Source organism: Erpetoichthys calabaricus, chromosome 2 (assembly GCF_900747795.2).
Source record: "Erpetoichthys calabaricus chromosome 2, fErpCal1.3, whole genome shotgun sequence".
NCBI classification, from domain to species: Eukaryota; Metazoa; Chordata; class Cladistia; order Polypteriformes; family Polypteridae; genus Erpetoichthys; species Erpetoichthys calabaricus.
The window spans coordinates 106,835,887-106,856,504 of record NC_041395.2 but is presented as its reverse complement, the minus strand read 5'-3'; the positions used below and the strand labels follow the sequence as shown (position 1 = coordinate 106,856,504).

At 39.5% G+C, this 20,618-nt stretch overlaps 1 protein-coding gene across 2 annotated transcripts in view; it reads right to left on the bottom strand.

Moving 5' to 3' along the window:
• The window catches only part of slc39a13 (solute carrier family 39 member 13), a 48,732-nt gene extending 28,450 nt beyond the window's left edge, over window positions 1–20,282 (bottom strand). The window contains exons 1-4 of one of the 2 annotated variants that reach the window (XM_028794269.2): window positions 20,135–20,282; window positions 14,526–14,887; window positions 8,340–8,456; window positions 3,507–3,652 (exon numbers count right to left, since the gene is read on the bottom strand). In XM_028794269.2, the coding sequence (XP_028650102.1) occupies window positions 3,507–3,652; window positions 8,340–8,456; window positions 14,526–14,844 (582 nt within the window). In that variant the 5' untranslated portion in view covers window positions 14,845–14,887; window positions 20,135–20,282. Of the gene's footprint in view, window positions 1–3,506; window positions 3,653–8,339; window positions 8,457–14,525; window positions 14,888–20,055 lie in introns of both variants that reach the window. The other variant, XM_028794270.2, reaches the window with a different exon arrangement.
• Window positions 20,283–20,618: the final 336 nt, after the last annotated feature.

Here is a 20,618-nt window from a genome sequence, read left to right as displayed (position 1 = left end):
AGTAAAACCAAGGAAGTGGTTATTGACTTTCGCTGCACCAAAGGGCCTCTATGTCAGGTAGAAGTACTTGGGTGTCTAAATCAATGACAGGATGGAACTATAGAAGAAAGGGCAGAGAAGGCTAATTTTTCTTAGAAGACTCTGTTCCTTTAATGTTGGTAGTGTCATCCTTCACATATTCTTTATCTCTGTGATGGCCAGTGTGATTTCCTAAGCTGTGGTGTGCTGGTCTGGCAACATCAGTTCAAGAGAGGCCCACCAAATCAACAAGCTGATTAAAAAGGTAGGCTCAGTTATGAAATGCAGCCTAGACCTCCTGGTGGTAATAGCAACGGAAAGAATTAAAGCAAAACTGAGTGCCAATATGAACAATACCGCACAACTTCTATTTGACACACTAACATGGAGCACTTTCAGCCGATGAATTTTCAGCAGAAATGAGTCAAAACAACACTGGGACTCCTTTTTTTACCAACAGCAATGCACCTGCATAATGTCTCACTGTGACTGCCAAGTAAGACGTTTTATCCTTCTTTTTTGTCGTTCCGATGTGTGATCAGATCATAGTGTGCATGTGTATTTATATATTTATTAATTAATTTATTAAATAAGGTACTTTTAAAAACTCAAATTTTCCCCAGGGATAAATAAAGCTCTATCAGTCTACACTGAATGCTCTTCATTTTAATAATTTACATTTTAGATTAGATGAATGCATCAAATAAATTGCAAGTGCTATATTTGATAATGATAATGACCTTTAGTCATCATGGATCCACATTATCTATGACATACTTTCTCCAGCAATACCTGTGTTGGTCAATGATGGAAGAACAATCTCTCAATTCAGAAACAGAGCAAAATTGTTTCTTCATATGCTTGATACAGAAAATTTTCATTCATCACAACAAAAATGAGCTGACTGCAGTTAATTCAAAATAACATGGTGAGGATTATAACTAAGGACAGACATACACATCAGATTCTTAAATCTGTATGTTAGCTTCCAGTTAAAATGCTAAAGAATTCACATACTGTTCTCACAACTCAATATTTTATTTATCCCACTAGACTAGAAGATACAGTAAAGACATTGCAGAGTGGGAGTGAACGAAAAAGCCTCTCCCACATCTATTCACTCATCATGTCTAAGGAATTATAGCTATAGGCTATAAATAAAAATATCAGAAATCATGACACATTTACAAATCTAACAGCATGTACAATAAATGTCAGTAGCTTTAAAACATATTGCAAATCAACTACTATAATTTTAGACATAAAAACTAGCAATGACTAACACAGAGTCGTAATGAGATGGACATTTTAACGTAATTACTAATAATGTATCAATGACTTCATGGTAGCTCATATTCTCAGAATGTAGAAATTACATTAAACGTCTTTGGGACCACCCAGTCTACAGAGGATTCCTCTTACTATGTTCCTGTTGCAAAATATACTGCACTGTTTTGCTTTTCTTTACTGATGGAGGAAAACTACTTATGCTATGGGACATTATTGAGTTTACTGACTGTCAAGACATTTTTTAGAGATGTATTCCTAGTGATAACATTTTTCTGAATGTTAATCTGATAGATTATCCAAAACTCCTATACCAAAGGCAAAATTTATATCTCTGCACTTATTTAACAAATGCCACATTGTCTTCAAACATTTATTTAACCAACTGGCAAAAGCTCCACATGCCTCCGAAAGAAATATACTATATATGTCAAGAGTGTCAATGACAGCACGACCACTCAGTCAATACCCACAAGAACAGACTCCCCCAAAGCAGCAGTCTCACAAGCTGGTCAAGAAAAAATTATATTAATGATTATTAAAAGTGAAAAGATTAGCCTGTTCTAGGTTAGCAATAATCAGCCACCTGCTGAACACAAAATCCTGACAGGTTTCCCCTTCTTTCTGCAGGCACAAATTCTGACATTTAAGTGCCTTTACATTTCACTAGTCATCTAAGAAGGAACAAAATGATTTATTCAGAATTTAAAACACCTTTAAATGGGTGATCTCAGAACCTGTCTTGCTTCAGATAAAAGCTTTTCAGTTCAATTACAGTGCTAAATATGAGGGAATCAGCAGGAAATGCTCCCACTCTTGTAAATTTATTTTAAAAATACACATTTTATGGCTTCATTTTTAAAGAAATTAGTGCAATCTCTGTTTGCAGCTGCTGTTTTACTTCTGTGGAAAAGCTGAAAAAACTCAGTATATTATTTTAAAATTATTACTACACAAGCAAAATTGAAAAAAGTGACATTATGTGCAAAAGAAAAAAAAAATAAGAATTACACAAACTCCCAAACTAAAAAATGAAGTTTCCTCATAAACAATTTTTACCAGTGTCAACTGTCAAAGTCTTTAAATAACATGCACAATCAGCAGCTTTGATATAGCAGTTACCAGCATGCAGCACACTTTCAGAGAAGTAGCCTGTCATTAGAACATCTCAGCCAAATGCACAAATGAATCTAAACATTTTCACATTAGGTGAAATATAACATTTAAATTCACTCTGCATGTGATAAAGTCTTCAGCACATTATTCACTATTGAGGGTGCCTGAAACAATGTCACAGATGTTGAAATATTTTGTAAATCACAAAACAAAACTTTTCAAGCTGAGAATGAAAATGTTAAAAAAAAAAAAAAAAATTAAATACATAAAAGTTTACAAAAATACTAGAATCACTCCCAGCAGCAGAGTGCTAAAACACTGAAACTGCTCATTCTTAATGACTAAATTACAAAAGTGAAAAATCAATGTGTATTTAATTTCAAACTAAATGACATGCAGGTTCGGTTATCTTATCTTGATTGTGAAAATAGGGCACCCAAATTAAGAAATATCTAGGACAAGAGAAGTTACAGTACAGACTAGCTGTTATCAAGATGCACAGAAGATGGTGTAAATTTGCATTTTAGTTACACCCAAATCATTGCATTTAATCAGTTCTGCTCTAAACAGAGGAGCAAAAGATGTGGACAAATTCAAAGTAAATTAGTAAATAATAAGATAACAAATGAACATTTTCAGAGTGTGTACGTATGCTGACACAAAGCTCTACTCCAAATATACTACTGCCCTCTTTAACAAAAAGTTACTGGGGACCAATCACAGCACACAGCTTTCACTAACTGTTCCTGCCCCACCCACTTCTGCCAGATTTCATCTCAAGCACCTGTAGCTCTTCTGGTTTGCTCATTCCACTTCCCTAGCACCATACACACTAGAATATATTTTGTTACTATACTGAAAGGAAATCTACTCCATGGCAATAATAATTAGTGTGACAAATTATTAATCAGTTTTACACTTAAATACAAAGTGACAAACAAACAACAATGAAACACAAAATATTAATAAAAGCAGCTTGGCAGCAGCCATTGGGGCTATTTGCTCTTGTCATTAGTCAATTACAAGAATTAAATAACACGACACGATGACATAACTCCGTTATCAGATGTAAGTTTTCAACTCACTGATGTGGCCTTGTGTGTTATCCTTTCACTGTCCTCTGACTCTTGGTCTCTGTCTGGAAACATTTTTTCCAGGGTGAGGAAGGTCATTAGTCCACCTATGACCCACAAACCTAAAGTCTTGTGATCCTGTTGACTGTGGTTTTGACCTGCAAAGGACCAAAAGAAAAGGAAAATGACCACTACAATCTAGAGCAGAGATGGGCAGACTTTTTTTTTGGTGTTGGCCCAAATTATTAATAATGACTCGTACAGTGGTCATTTAAAATCTAGATGTGACTATGAACAACAAGAGTAATCTAGCACGCGTAAATGGCAAACATTACAAATAATTTAATTAATTTTTTTTATATAATTGTATTGATTTTATTGAAATCATGCAACATTCCATAAAAATAGATCAATTTTACAAGAATAGGATTGAAAAATATTTTATTAAAAGCAACCAAGCACAATTCCCGAGAACCATTAACAAAGTAATTTTAAAGAACAGTGATTTTGCTATGATATTATTTAAATAACGAACATGAAACTTATTGCTTCTGTATAAACTGTTAATACCATTAAAGAACCTGCAATCAGGTCCATAAGTACGTCACCATGATGGATCTGAAATAAAGCATCACGATATGATTGAAGTGTAGACTTTCAGCTTTAATTTAAGGGGTTTATCAAACAAAAAAAAAAAAAAAAAAAAAAAGATTGACATGATTTTATTCAAAAGTGCACTAAAAAGTAATTTTTTTTCCTTGTACTAAGATTTTGTTGGTCAAATGTGACTAAAAATTAAAGCGGGGCACCCATAAAAGAGTTCATTTAATTCAATTAAAATGCATAGATTCATTAGAGTGAAATTTCTAACCAGCTTAACTGTGGAAAGAAAATGACATAGCATATAAAAATTCCCCTCCTCGAACCGCCACCTTATCGTGGTGGAGGGGTTTGCGTGTCCCAATGATCCTAGGAGCTCTGTTTTCCGGGGCTTAATGCCCCTGGTAGGGCCACCCAAGGCAAACTGGTCCTAGGTGAGGGATGAGACAAAGTGCAGTTCAACAAAACTTCCATGAATACAAAATTTAGACAGCGTTTTCCTTTCGCCCGGACGCGGGTCACCGGGGCCCCCCTCTGGAGCCAGGCCTGGAGGTGGGGCTCGATGGCGAGCGCCTGGTGGTCGGGCTTACACCCATGGGGCTCGGCTGGGCACAGCCCGAAGAGGCAGCGTGGGTCCCCCTTCCCATGGGCTCACCACCTATGGGAGGGGCCAAGGAGGTCGGGTGCAGTGTGACTTGGGTAGTGGCCGAAGGCGGGGACCTTGGCAGTCCAATCCTCAGCTACAGAAGCTGGCTCTTGGGACGTGGAATGTCACCTCTCTGAAGGGGAAGGAGCCTGAGCTAGTGACCGAGGTTGAGAGATTCCGGCTAGATATAGTCGGGCTCACCTCGACGCACAGCTTGGACACTGGAACCAATCTCCTTGAGAGGGGCTGGACTCTCTACCACTCTGGAGTTGCCCCCGGTGAGAGGCGCCGAGCAGGTGTGGGTATACTTATTGCTCCCCGACTTGGAGCCTGTACATTGGGGTTTACCCCGGTGGACGAGAGGGTAGCCTCCCTCCGCCTTTGGGTGGGGGGATGGGTCCTAACTGTTGTTTGTGCGTATGCACCGAACAGCAGTTCGGAGTACCCACCCTTTTTAGAGTCCCTGGAGGGGGTGCTGGAGGGCATACCTTCTGGGGACTCCCTCGTACTGCTGGGAGACTGCAATGCTCACGTGGGCAATGACAGTGAGACCTGGAAGGGCGTGATTGGGAGGAATGGCCCCCCTGATCGGAACCCGAGTGGTGTTTTGTTATTGGACTTCTGTGCTCGTCACGGATTGTCCATAACAAACACCATGTTCAAGCATAGGGGTGTTCATATGTGCACTCGGCACCAGGACACCCTAGGCCTCAGTTCGATGATCGACTTTGTGGTCGTGTCGTCGGACTTGCAGCCACATGTTTTGGACACTCGGATGAAGAGAGGGATGGAGCTGTCAACTGATCACCACCTGGTGGTGAGTTGGCTCCGATGGTGGGGGAGGATGCCGGTCAGGCCTGGTAGACCCAAATTTGTTGTGAGGGTCTGCTGGGAACGTCTGGCAGAGCACCCTGTCAGAAGTAGCTTCAACTCCCACCTCCGGCAGAACCTCGACCATGTCCCGAGGGAGGTGGGGGACATTGAGTCCGAATGGGCCATGTTCCGTGCCTCCATTGTTGAGGCGGCTGACTGGAGCTGTGGCCGTAAGGTAGTCGGTGCCTGTCGTGGCGGCAATCCCCAAACCTGTTGGTGGACACCGGCGGTGAGGGATGCTGTCAAGCTGAAGAAGGAGTCCTACTGGTCCCTTTTATCCTGTGGGACTCTGGAGGCAGCTGATAGGTACCGGCAGGCCAAACGGAATGCGGCTTCAGAGGTTGCTGTGGAAAAAACTCAGGCATGGGAGGAGTTTGGGGAGGCCATGGAGAACGACTTTCGGACGGCTTCGAGGAGATTCTGGTCCACCGTCCGGCATCTCAGGAGGGGGAAGCAGTGCAGTGTCAACACTGTATGGTGGGGATGGTGTGCTGCTGACCTCGACTCGGGACATTGTGGGTCGGTGGGGGGAGTACTTCGAAGACCTCCTCAATCCCATTAACATGCCTTCCAATGAGGAAGCAGAGCCTGGGGACTCGGAGGTGGGCTCCCCCATCTCTGGGACTGAGGTCACCGAGGTGGTGAAAAAACTCCTTGGTGGCAGGGCCCCGGGGGTGGATGAGATACGCCCAGAGTTCCTCCAGGCTCTGGATGTTGTAGGGCTGTCTTGGTTGACACGTCTCTGCAACATCGCATGGACATCAGGGACAGTGCCTCTGGATTGGCAGACCGGGGTGGTGGTCCCCCTCTTTAAGAAGGGGGACCGGAGGGTGTGTTCCAACTACAGAGGGATCACACTCCTCAGCCTCCCTGGAAAAGTCTATTCGGGGGTTCTGGAGAGGAGGGTCCATCGGATAGTCGAACCTCGGATTCAGGAGGAACAGTGTGGTTTTTGTCCTGGTCGCGGAACAGTGGACCAGCTCTACACCCTTAGCAGGGTCCTGGAGGGTGCATGCGAGTTCACCCAACCAGTCTACATGTGTTTTGTGAACTTGGAAAAGGCGTTCGACCGTTGGGAGCGAGATCCTGCCCCAAGTGGAGGAGTTCAAGTATCTCGGGGTCTTGTTCACGAGTGAGGGAAGAATGGAGCATGAGATCGACAGGCGGATCGGTGCGGCGTCCGCAGTGATGCGGGCTCTGCATCGGTCTGTCGTGGTGAAAAAGGAGCTGAGCCATAAGGCAAAGCTCTCAATTTACCAGTTGATCTATGTTCCTACCCTCACCTATGGTCATGAGCTATGGGTAGTGACCGAAAGAACGACATCGCGAATACAAGCGGCTGAAATGAGTTTTCTCTGCAGGGGGTCTGGGCTCTCCCTTAAAGATAGGGTGAGAAGCTCAGTCATCCGGGAGGGGTTCAGAGTAGAGCCGCTGCTCCTCTGCATCGAGAGGAGTCAGATGAGGTGGCTCGGGCATCTGATCAGGATGCCTCCTGGACGCCTTCCTGGTGAAGTGTTCCAGGCACGTCCAACCGGGAGGAGGCCCCGGGGAAGACCCAGGACACGCTGGAGGGACTATGTCTCCCGGCTGGCCTGGGAACACCTCGGGATTCTCCCGGAAGAGCTAGAAGAAGTGGCCGGAGAGAGGGAAGTCTGGGCATCTCTGCTCAAGCTGCTGCCCCCGCGACCCGACCTCGGATAAGTGGAAGAGGATGGATGGATAAAAATTTCTTTAAAGTTTGTAGGACAATGGTTATAATTGGAGAAACTTTCAAATTGTTAGAGTTGTTTTTTTGGAATCATTTAAGGAATCTATGCATTTTAATTGAATTAAAGTATTTCTTGTACGGGTACCCCACGATTTTATTTTTAGTCACATATGACAAACAACATCTTAGCACAAGAATTTTTTTTTTACTTTTTAGTGCATTTTTGAATAAAATCATGTCACTTAAAAATCTTTTTTTTTTTAAATACATTTTTTGGCCACCCTAATATTACACAGTTCTTGGCACATTACAAAAATCTTGACTTGGTTGGGAAGATGTTTTAACAGAAATGACATTAGCGACAGAGTGGAATCGAACCTATGATCTTAAAGTGAAACATAACATTCATTTATGTTCAATACTTATTTCAGACTGGAAATGTGTGTTTGTCTGTTGGAGAATTGAACCGTCAATCTTTCTTAGAAAAGCCCAACACTTTACCCACTGAACTAATATTGCTAAATCAATGAAAAGAGCATTTTGGCAAATTTATATATCATAGAACATTCACCATAAAATGATCATAGCTATTTAAATATGTTATGGAGGAATGTACACCATTATCTGTAGCTGAGACTCATACAAAATTGAAACAGCACAAGCTGGAAACCAACTCTTTTAATATTCAGAAACTGTCTGGAAATCTATAAAAAAAATTGAATATTTGTAAAATTAAATGGCAATCAGGTAATTAACCAGTTCTTTCAATGCACGGACCACTAAAATATAGGATAAGCCATATTCAGTATACTTAACCTGAGAATGCATTTTCCAAACAATATTGCTCCTTGGATGGACTTACTCTGTCATGTTACACTGTACTCTTACCAGAATGTCACTGTGTTACATATGCTAGAAAGTTCAAGTATTCATACTCTTCCACCCATTTCTCCATTCACCTCTGCTATGAAACTCAGTATCCACTCCAACAACACACATACCCTTTTGTTATCCTTACCTTTGTCAATTCCACTACACGAATATGCCCATGCCTCAGGCAGAAGATGCAAAAATACGTCTCCAAGAAGTCCACCAATTGCAAAGCTAAGCAGTCTCTTAAGCTTCTGCGAGCCAGCTGTCAATAGAAACACATTAATGGTGACTTGCAGCTTTTATAAACACAGTTATTGCATTGGTGTCTTTATCTGGTTAAGTAAGTGTTTTACAATGCTTTCAGAAAATTTGTTAACCCATCAGCATGAACAAACATGGATTCCATTGTGCTACTACCTGAATTTTAAATACAATGGACTTTCCTCTTTCATTCTATGAACGTATTCCTCAATTTAAAAAGGCAATATTATTTTATTTTTATAACAGTTTCTGCAACTCCAACAAAACATTAATTTAATGCTTTCAACACATATGATTTAATGATAATATGCCACCATTCACAGGGTAGGTGGTAGGACATTGAGGGAGGAAGGGGTGGCTTAGGATCAGAACTCCAGCCTTCTTAAATCTTTACTCATTATCAAATGCAGCTTTTACTTTACTATGCGCCAGTCACTTTTGCTTATATCTATTGAAGACTGTTTGTGGGTCAGTAGGGCGACACAAGTGCACACAATACAATTTATTTTTCTATAGCCCAAAGTCACACCCTGCCTTTGGACAGCCGCCCAGCCTCGACTCTCTATGAAGACAAGGAAAAACTCCCAAAAAAAACCCTTGTTGGGGAAAAATAATGGAAGAAACCTTAAGAAAGGCAATTCAGAAAGAGACCCCTTTCCAAGAAGGTTGGCCATGCAGCGAGGGTCACAAAAATGGTGACAAATACAATGCAATACATAAAACAGAACAGAGGAAGGTGTTTTGTTTGAAATGAAATGTGCAAATTAATCTGTATTTATGGCTCACTCAAATGTCTAATCTCAATATCACAAATTCATTTTATTCTTGATAAAAAGGAGGGTGGCTGGTTTTGAATTTATAAAATGCCTCAGCATTCTTTTGCCAGTGTGCAAATCATTTGAGAAAATCAACCCCTGTTTACTATATCATGACTCTGGCAATATTTTAATTACAATTGTAACAGTAACAAAGTACAAGTGAATGACAAGACAAAAATCAACATTTTTGACAATAAAAATATTCATATGCTTATGTACAACTGTTTATTCAGAAGTAATCTCTTTCAGTCTTTATCAGTTCCTTCAGATTACCTCACTTGTGCAAATGCTTGACAGATTACATCTTAAAAAAAAAAATAATAATTTCAGCCTGTAACATTTAATGGATATCATTTCATTTTCAAGTTAAAAATCTGATCAATCAATAGATATTTAGGCTTCTGTCAGAAATGTAATTTTATTAGTTGTAACTGTTGTTGTCAGGAAACCTTAATTTGAGATTGATGTCAATAAAAACTATTAGTGGTTTGTTTTCGTAAGACCAATACATGCTTTCCCAAAACAGGAAATTTTTTCAAGAACCAGGAACTTTTTAGAAACTCAGGAACTTTAGTAGCCTTCATAAATCGCAAGAACTCAGGCTATTTGTAGTTCCTGGTTGGCAGTGCCTGGTATTTTTTTTTTTTTAGCTCTTACTCCAGGGAATGTACTTTTTGCTCAACCAGGAACTATTGTGGGTGGGGTTCGGGTGATATATTGTGCCAGTTGGTTGACCTCAAACACTGGCCCCATCTTACCAATCCGTTAGTAATTGTTTCATTTTAGAGAATTATCGGTGAAGATGGAGCACCACACATTGCACCGCATCACTCTTCATAGATGTCTCTCTGGTGCACTGTTCTATGCACTACTCAAAGAAACAATCTCCATTGTGACGTTCTGATCACACTGAAGCAATAAGATCAGGGTATCCCCATGAACTCCTAATCGTGACACACTGTGCACCATGTAATTCTTCATACCTACTTACCTGGAGCGCCGTGCCAAACAGCATATTGAAGCAATATTGGGGGTTCTACCATGAACCTTTGAACATGTCTCAATTCACACTTCATCACTCTCCTTTACACATCACATATGTTCCATAAAGGTTACAGTTTCTGTTGTGCAGTGGGAAAGCAACACACAAAAGTGGCCATGGACCACAAGTGACCTACATCATAAAGGACCTTATTTGATCCTGGAAACAAAGTTTCTGTGGTGGGAACACCTAATGAGTCTGCCAAATAACTTGTTGAAATTCAAGGCAGGCTGCCATTTGTTCAATAAGACTGATCTGTAAAATGGTGCAAAAATCCTGCCCTCAGGTCACATTCTTCCATCTTAGTCATTGAAATCTACAGTTATGCTGGTGGATGGAGGAAGTTGTTGTTTATTTCTCTGAACAGGATCTTTCTTATTCAGTAACTCAGTTAAGCAGGCAGGCTTGATATATAAAGTGGCTGAATAGCAGTGCAATCTGATCATTTCACGTCTTATGTATTATTTCCATTATTGATGTTACGTGGTTGGTTTGAAAAATTAAAGATGCTGGAGTTATGTGCCAAAGTCCAAATGGCAACGGAGTTTCATGTAAAATTATTCAAAATTATCGAACAAGAAAAACATCTGCCAAATTTACTGTTTAATGTCAATATTTGTGGGTTGTTTGCAAGAGTCAAGTCATCACACTTTTCAGTGCAACATATATTTAGGTAAATATAGCCATTCAAAATCATAATCGCCCCCTTCACCAATAAGTTCAAACTTTGTTAGCTTAAATCTCCTTTAATGTTGTTCCAAGACATGTGCAATTTCAGTTCCATGGATTACTCATATGACCAAATCAGCATGCCAAGTTTCATTAAAATCTGTGTCAAAGAGGTCCAAAAGTGTGCTATTTTGACACTGAATTACCCTTACGTTTATATTTCAAGAAGAAAAATGGATTTCAGACTGCTTGATTTTGCCGTTTGAAGCAAATACTTCCAAATATTACAAACTAAAACCAATGCTAGTGTAGCACTCAGAAAATTCTTGAGCACTTAATCAGCTTTCAAAAACTGATTTTCCTGTCATAACCCTTCAGTTGCTGTAACCCAAGAGTTGTGTGTTGATTGGTTTGTAAACAATTTTTGTCCATCTGTGAAACGTTACTGTAAAACAAACAACTCTGAGGATAAAGCTTTTTTATTGTTGGACAATGAGCCGGGTCATCCTCCAGATCTTGCATCATTAGAAAACCTGCTTACCCATTAAAGTTGTATTCCAGGATCCAATCAATGGATCTAGAAGTTATAGCAGTATTCAAAGCTTACTGCATTCAATGCATATTAAATGAATTAACACAATTAGACGACAAAGAACAATGTTGATTAAAACTTTCTGGAGGAATTATACTATTAAAAACGCAATTAAGAACAACAAAGATTCCTGCAGAGAAGTCAAACAGGAATGCTTAAATGGTGTTTGGTGCAAAGAGTGGGCAGATGTAGCAGGAGAACAAAAAATGAGATTCCAAAAGTTATTATATACTTTTCAGAACTGACAGGCTACTAAGAAGCCAGGAGATCTATTAAATTGTCTATTAGATTGCAATATTTGGTGATACACTATAAGCACACTAAATGCAGCTTTCATGTCATCCAGTACAAGCACATCAGCTGCATGTATACACTACTGGTCAAAAGTTTTTGAACACCTCAGTTTTTATGGAAATGCACACAGCTTAATGTCAATGTCTCATAAAATCAAGGCATAGAATAAACAAACAATGGCAAATAAAATAAATCAATGAATCATTAAGTGTACAAAATTTTATTCAAATTTTTGACTCATCAAAGTAGCCACCTTTTGCTGACACAACAGGCAAACTGTGGTAACCCATTTGATTCAAAATGCTAGTCACTCTGTGCAAGTCACCAACTCTGCCTCCAGTAAAAGAACCCCAAGACCATCACAATTCCTTGTTCATCTTTGACAGCTGGTGGCACACACTAAGGAGCCATCCTTTTCACCAACTTGATGGTGTACAAACACCCTGCGTGACGAACTGAAGATTTCAAATTTTGATTCATTGTTCCATAAGATGCTCTCTCAGTTGGCAGTAACCCACAACTGGTATTTCCAGGCTCTATTTTGCTCTTTAAGAAATGTCTTTCTTACTGCCACTTGCCTTGTCAAACTTGCAGCACAAAATCTTCTCTTCGCAGTAGAAACAGACTTACTTTTTTCAACCATTATTAAGCTGTGCTTGAAGCTGTTGTGCTGTGAGGCACCTATGACATAAGCTGGTGACCCTCAGAAACTTGTCTTCTGATTGGGTTGTGACTTTGGGTCTGCCAGATCTCTTCCTATCAGAGATTCTTCCAGTTTCCAACTGCTTTTGGATTGTGTAGGACACTATACTCAGTGACACTGATATTTTTTGTAATTTCTCTAAATGAAAGGTCTACACTTCTAAGGGTAATAATGCTCTGTCTCATTTAATTTGTTAATTACGGTTTTCTTGCCATTATCACTGGAATAATGTCCAAGTAGTACTCCAGAGGGTGTAGTAACACAGTCTGTTCCAACTCTGCTTCAAGACAGACAGAGGGTTTGTAAGTAATCAACAGAGGTTGGGACACCTGAGTAAATTGTTTGCTTCAACTTGCAAGATTTAATTTACTTTAATTGCTGCACAACATTTGTAAGTTGTAACCTATTAGTTGCTCCCTAAAGAAGGCCCACTTGTAACATTCTGAAATTTCCTTTTTCAGTTTTTACTGACCTAAACTTTAAATTTAAACCTCTGGCAGTTTACCACTTACCTTTTTATCATTTTAGGTCATTCACTGAACTTCAACAGATTAAATTTGAAGAGAAACTGGAAAAACTGAGGTGTTCTAAAACTTTGGACCGGTAGTGTATTATAGTTTAAAATGTGGTTCGGAACCTGCTGGTGTCATCTGATATTGCTCAAGAGATTAGTAAATACTTATGAATGCACTCAACCTTAAGCCTTTTGGCAAATAAAAAGTATTTTATATTTTATTGAGGCAGTACTAGTTTCAAATAAAACAAAATTCTGGTGCTTCTAAATGTAGTTTATATGTTCCATTGAGCAGCTTTGTTTTACACAGTCTCAGTTTTGGGTGTAAAATATGAATTATAGCATTCTTTTATAAAGTAAGCACTCTCTTTCGAACATTAAAGGATGCATAACTGTGCCAATTTCAAAAATACTCCACTGTAATGTTTTGGAAAGAGGTTATAATAATAAATAAATCACAAATGAAGGATGTGAGGGGCTCTGCTATGCGAAAACAAGAGACAAACACATGGAAAGCATGGACTTTGATATTATTCATGTGGAAGAGTAAATAAAACTATTTATTTATCCCAACTTCATAACTCAAGACCATATACAGCCAGGTGCAGACCATACTCAATCATACACACTTATACAGAAGGAACAATATGATAACTAGAAAGTTAAACCAGAAGGAACAATATGATAACTAGAAAGTTAAACCAGAAGGAACAATATAACTAGAAAGTTAAAACAGATAGGCAATTATTGCTACCAGTAAATGAAACATGAGGCTGAACTGTAAATGCTGCCATTAATGATATCCTCTTCTTCTATTCTACTTTGGTTTCACTCTGCATTCCAATAGAACACTCGCAGTTATCTCAGAGATGTGTTATTAGATCCATCCCTCCATTATCCAACCCACTATATCCTAACTACAGGGTCACGGGGATGTGCTGGAGCCAATCCCAGCCAACAGAGGGTGCAAGGCAGGAAACAAACTCCGGGCAGGGCGCCAGCCCACGGCAAGGCGCGCGCACACACACACCCCCACATACCAAGCACACACTAGGGACAATTAAGAATCGCCAATGCACCTAACCTGCATGTCTTTGGATCCCATTCAGGTAATATTAAAAGATGGAATGTAAAGACGTTCCGTGTTATTACACAGCTGGTCAAATTTGGTTGTAATCTATGGCCATGATGAAGAATGACATACTACTTACTTCATACTCTCCAAAGATAAGCTAGTCCATCTGTAATGAAACATATTACTCATGGACAAACACTGTTTTCGGGAAGTTCTTTCACACAATATTTTTAAAGCCAGTGTATCTAATTTTAAAGGGCTAGAAATATTTTGTAATTACTGAATCCGTTGATCAATCAAAAGGTGAGATGACTAGAATTCAAGAGGCAAGCAGATAACAAAACAAAATAAGTGGTAACTCACCTTCTGTTTTCAGGGTAGCCCCAGCTTCAATGGGGATAACCAGCAGGGGAAACACACCACTGAGACCCACTATTGCTGATCCCATAAGAGAGCAGATCCAGATCTCTACTCTATCCCAAACAAACAGGTCAGTAAGCGCTCTGAAGCTCAAGACTTCCTCTGTACTCCACCAGCGGGAACTGGCAGCAGCTGGCAGCATCGTGGAGTGGGACATCCTCTTGGCACTGGATCTGTGACTAGCAGTGGGCCAGAATGTCAATAGGAAGATAAAGGAACTGAGAAGCAACACTAGGTAAAAAGATGACTTCTGTTCTCTCATTCTGTCCTTTCAGGCCTCGTGGATTCTGACAAGAACCAGAAAGCTGCAAAAAATCAAAGGGCAAGAGTTAAGGCAGCTAAGGAAGATCAATAACCAAACACTGCTTACAGATTAAATCATAAGCCAATCATGGCATTCCAGCTAGCAAATACTGGCCATAGTGCATCTGCATTAGTGTTACGAAAGGAAAATATACACAGGAGGACTATATCAAGTAAGTAATACACAGGAGGACTATATCAAGTAAGTAAATACAACATGTACTGTATCTGCTTCCATTACATAGGCCTAACTAACTACAACCATAAACTATTATGTCTGATCTTGACGCATTAAATTTCCCAACATGATGCATAATATCAACTCCCTTCTTCAACATCCCCATAACCAGTAACGAAACCTGCAACAGTTTTATGCCCAGGTAATGCAGGCATCCAAGCAGAAGCCAGGGTGAAGCAAGCCATGACTTGAAAGTCAGCTCTGTCTCACTATAAAAATGCATCGCCTCTAGGTCTGCAGCTTCAGAAAAAAGCCGCACGTGGCCGTGGTGAATGTGCTTTCCACCCACAGTGTACATCTATGCAAGGCTGATCAGTGCAATCAGAAAACAAAGCAGTAAGCAGAGAACAAAGTCCTGTCTAGAACGCTTGTAAGGAAATCTTTCCAAACTAATCTTATAATGTATTTCTTCATAAGAATCCACTTCCAACTTTGTTTTTTCAAATCAACTTAACTATTTTTTTTCCTTCTCTTCCTCTGCAAATGAATGAGGCATATCATGTTTTCAGGTCACTCATTCATGTGAGGTATAGCACTTCAACATAAACAAAAAGAAAATTAGCACAAACCCACATTCCGCTGTAAAATCTAGTGATATTTCCAGAACACTAAACCATAATACTATTTATCTTAAAAAAAATTCTTCATGTGTCTAAATATTCCATAACAGCCATTTGGAAAATATGAATTAATGGCACAAACACATCAGCTTGGAAGCTCAATAAAATCTTTGAAAAAATTAGTCACACATTAACAACTATGACAAGAACACATTATTCTCCATGCTTAACCACAAATATTTTGTTTAAATTAATCATACAAAACATTGAAGGGATTGTTTCATGTTGTATACTAAAACTTATTTGTCCAGCAAATGATATTCACTTCTTAATAAAGTGATTTTTGCAGTAAAATATGGCAGGTCAATGCATAAGATATCTATTAATGCAAACATATTCACAATAAGTTTCTGGTATTTTATGGTGCTGTTAACAGTGCTAAATGTCATTTGGATTGAGGATTTTCTGTTTTATTTGGATGACTACAGACTCACACTCTAAACCTTCACATACACACACCACTCCAAAAGAGGTCAAATTGTATACAGAAGGTGCCTAAACCGACTAATCCATGAAATGCTAAAAACTGTGACCGGGTCACAATGATTTCCCAACATATACACGTATGGTCGATTTAGGGGCAGTTCCAGCAGCAGATGAACACACACTACTGTTCCATATGTAACATGTGGACAGTACTGTACATTTACTGTATAAAAAGCTGACGATTAAATGACATTGCTTGATGAAAGATATTCATGTTTGGGTCCAAGCAACTTTGAGATTTAGTATATAAGCAAGTATCAATAAAACCAAAAAAGTGATGACAACAGTCAATTCCATACTAGCAAGGGCAAGAAATGGAATATTTTTAATTAATGAATTTTCTTGTAAATTTTCAACATGCCAGTCAGCTACTTCAGTGCACAGTTTATGCTTTGTGAAAATGTATTTTCTTTACAACTGGCATATGAAACAACACAGTGAACTAAAGGATTTCTGCAAAAATGCTTTTCTTGAAATGATATATTTCAAGAAAATATATCATAATATCATAAAATATATCATTAATATATCATTTCAAATATTGGGGATAGACTTGTTTTTTTTTTTTTTTTTTTTTAAACTTTCTTACAAGAATGTATATTTAGGTATATAATATAAAATCTAACGGGAAAAAATGTATAAATCTTTTTAAAACTTGATTTTTTGGCAGAATTTCTGTACAGTGAATACTTTACATAATAAATATCTATTACGCCGTTTGTAAAAAAAAAAAAATGCTTTTCTTGTTCAAGAAATTGATTATTGATTACTATTTTCCATCAGCAGTCAAGTTATATCATAAAACTGTACTTTTTCACACATACACGTAATAGGTAGAGTGGGTTTGGTGAAGCAGTGGTATCCAGAATCCTAAACCTGAATGATGTACCTTATCAATGCATTTGTGGAGTCTGAATGCTCTCCTGTGAATGTGCAAGGTTTCCCCCCCCCCCCCCCCCCAGACATTCCAGTTTTTTTCCCACATCCCCAAAAATATTGAATAATTGGCGATGCTAAACTATCCTAATGTGAATGTGGGTTCCACTGGACCCTGCAGTTGACTATGCCTCATTCAGAGTTGGTTCTCTGCCCGATGCTGTCGTTACAATCTCTGGCCACTCCGTGACCCTAAATTAATGAAACAGGTTGAAGAATGTTATTTTATATATGCATGCAAAATGAAATATTATTTCTTAATAGTCTATTATTGAAATATCAGCTCCAAAAAAGAAAAAAAGACTAAATCCATCACCCCAAAAACAAAATCAATATAATGCCAGTTCCAAACAAAAAAGAAATCAGTGAGGTGCACAGTAGAACAAAAAAAACAAAAAAACAAAAAAAAAAAAAACCAGCTGAAATCACTTAATGATAAAATTGGATTCAAGTCAGGAATAAACTCTAGTTCAACAAATTGCACATTGAGACAAATACAAACACTCCCGTAATGCCTGGTCAGTGTTTTGTTAATGTAGCTGCCCATCTCTGAAGTATCCATCCATCCATTATCCAACCCGCTATATCCTAACTACAGGGTCACAGGGGTCTGCTGGAGCCAATCCCAGCCAACACAGGGCGCAAGGCAGGAAACAAACCCCGGGCAGGACACCAGCCCACCGCAGGGCACGCACACAGGCTAGGGACAATTTAGAATTGCCAATGCACCTAACCTGCATGTCTTTGTACTGTGGGAGGAAATCCACGCGGACATGGGGAGAACATGCAAACTCCACACAGGGATGACCCGGGAAGTGAACCTGGGTCTCCTAACTGCGAGGCAGCAGCGCTACCCACTGCACCGCCCTCTCTGAAGTATGTGTGAGCAAAATTGAATATTCAGAGACAATCCACATGAATACATGGGGGGAAAAGTTAAACCCAAAACATTTAAAGACCAGGCAAGTGATGAAATGAAATGAAAATGAAAAAAATGAAGAAAAAAAAAAAAAGAAGTCAGCTGAACAGTGGCCCTAAAACATCAGCACTCCTGCTTCTCAAAAATGAAATCAGAAAGGAATACAGTAACTCCCTTAGAAAAGAACTTAGGGGGACAGTAAAAGAAAAATAATTTAATTAGCCCCATAAAAAAAATCAGAACAGCGGTCTAAATACAAATAAAAAAATTAAACATTAATAAATGAGGATAGGGTGGTATGCAATATATGTGATAAATGCACTGTAAGCGAATATCCAAGCATATTATACAAAAAGCCTACACTGAATAATCTAAAATATGAACTGAGTTATTTCCTTAGCTGCTTTAAGGGAACACACATTGAAGGTGTAATTAGGCTGTGTGTTTTTTAATGCAAACAGAAATCAATTTCTGACTTTCATACTCTTTAATGATGTTTAAATGGACTCGCATGATATGTTTGCAAAATAAATTATTTTAAGGATCTGTTTGACAAGACTTCCCATGTAGTGGAAACACCTAGTAAAAGAATTAAGGGGGAGGCAAACATAGCCTTTGCAGGTACAAACATGATGCATTTGGTGACTTACAGTAGCATCCATACACAGGAATCACTGGCTAAAAACACTTGTCCTCACTGGAAGCATTGATGATCTGGTGTGTTCATTAAGGTGGACAGCCAGCCTCTGTAGGATGCTGTTTCCAACTTTAAGAAACATGATAGTATTACTGATGCAAGCAAAGCCCCTCAGGAAACAAATATGCAGTACATGATGTTGTGTTATTAGTTCAGAAAGTGTGTACTTCTAGATGACTGATGAAAATACAGGAGTTTTGAAATTATTAACACTGTTTAGTGACCAGTGTTTCTGCCTCACAACTTCAGAGACTATGTACTGTATGTATTTCTGGCTCAGTAATTATGTGGAGTCTGCATATGTTTTTTTTTTCTTAGTACTCTGGCTTCCATCAACATCTGAAAGATATACATGTAACATAACGGATTACTTTAAGTTGGCCAGCAGTGAGTGCGGGTGTTGCCTGTGATGGTCTACAGCCTGGCCACGGCTGGCTCCTGCTTTGCATCTAATGCTGCCAGAATTTGCTCTGCCTCCAGACAAACGTGGAACTGAAAAAAATGGTTCAAGATCTACGTCCATTGATATTACTTAAATGTCTGCCTCAAATCAACAAAATTCAGCAAACTGGAATGTCTACTTTCGATCCCGAACACAGCCAAATTACATCAACTTTTCCATAACACACATTGCAACAGGAAAGTATGCCCACCTGATGTTTAGTTAAATGCGACAGGAAAAATTAAAAAATACAGGACCGAAAAATGTCAAATACTTGCAGAAAATGTTCCCTAATTAGTCCGGGACACAGCGACCTTAAAGAGGATCAATCGGAAGGAGAAGGGAAAACCAATCAGACAACCGCACACCGGGACTTAAAATAGAAAGAAGCTATTTTCATCCTGCAAACGTCTACAAATACACTTGAAATAGAAACTACTTTCTAGAGATTTATCATCTTGTTATGATCGAGTACTTTAATGTTTCTCATATTTGCTACCAATATTTCGTGTCTTACTGCACACTGAGCTCTTTGACGTTCAACTACACTCGCCACAAAAGTTACATCGAAACTATGGAAAAAGTTCTACAAGCAACCACCGATAACTAGCAGACAAGACAGCCAAAGCATCAAACAGCTTTTGACCCAAAGTTTCCTTTGCATTTCATCCTCACAGAAAAGAAACCGCTACCCTGGCCTCACTGATACTACACACCACCGACCTCCTTTCATAGTCATCCACCGCCCACCGTGCATGGTCTCTGGGCACTATCCCACTTCAAGCGGGGTCCCGCACTACTCCATATTAATAGTAGAGAATAGAGCTATAACCTGATTGGAGTTATAAATCCTGTTCCGGCAACAGACTACTTCTCACAGAAAGTTGTTGCAAGAAGAAAAAAGACGTTACCCTGCCACGATCTGCCCTTTCCATCCAGCCTCACGCAGCCACGTCGCCGGCACACTCCAGGAACGCATGATGCTTCGGAACCGCGCTCCTCCCCGAACTGCATTCCGGAGTGGAGCGCTGCGTGGCATACGGTGTCACGTACAGCACGACCGTGCCACGCTTCCGCCCACGCGTTAGCGATCTGCTCAAGGTCCTGCCGCCGGTAATGTTTCGAACTGAGCTTGAAATGGAGACGCAACATCTCAACTGGTGAACAGAACACCCCGTGCAATTCCAGTTGAATTTTTGAATGCAAATCTTATTTATTTAGATGGTGAGCCACAAGTTAATAAGGAGGTTTGGATTCGACTAAAATCGTCAGGGATCGAGTCCTCATATTAGATTGTTTTAGGCACCTCCTAACGAAGACAATATTTTTATTTACAGTAATGAAAACGTTTGGGAACCCACCCAGCCTGCATAATTTACTCTACTTTCAACAAAA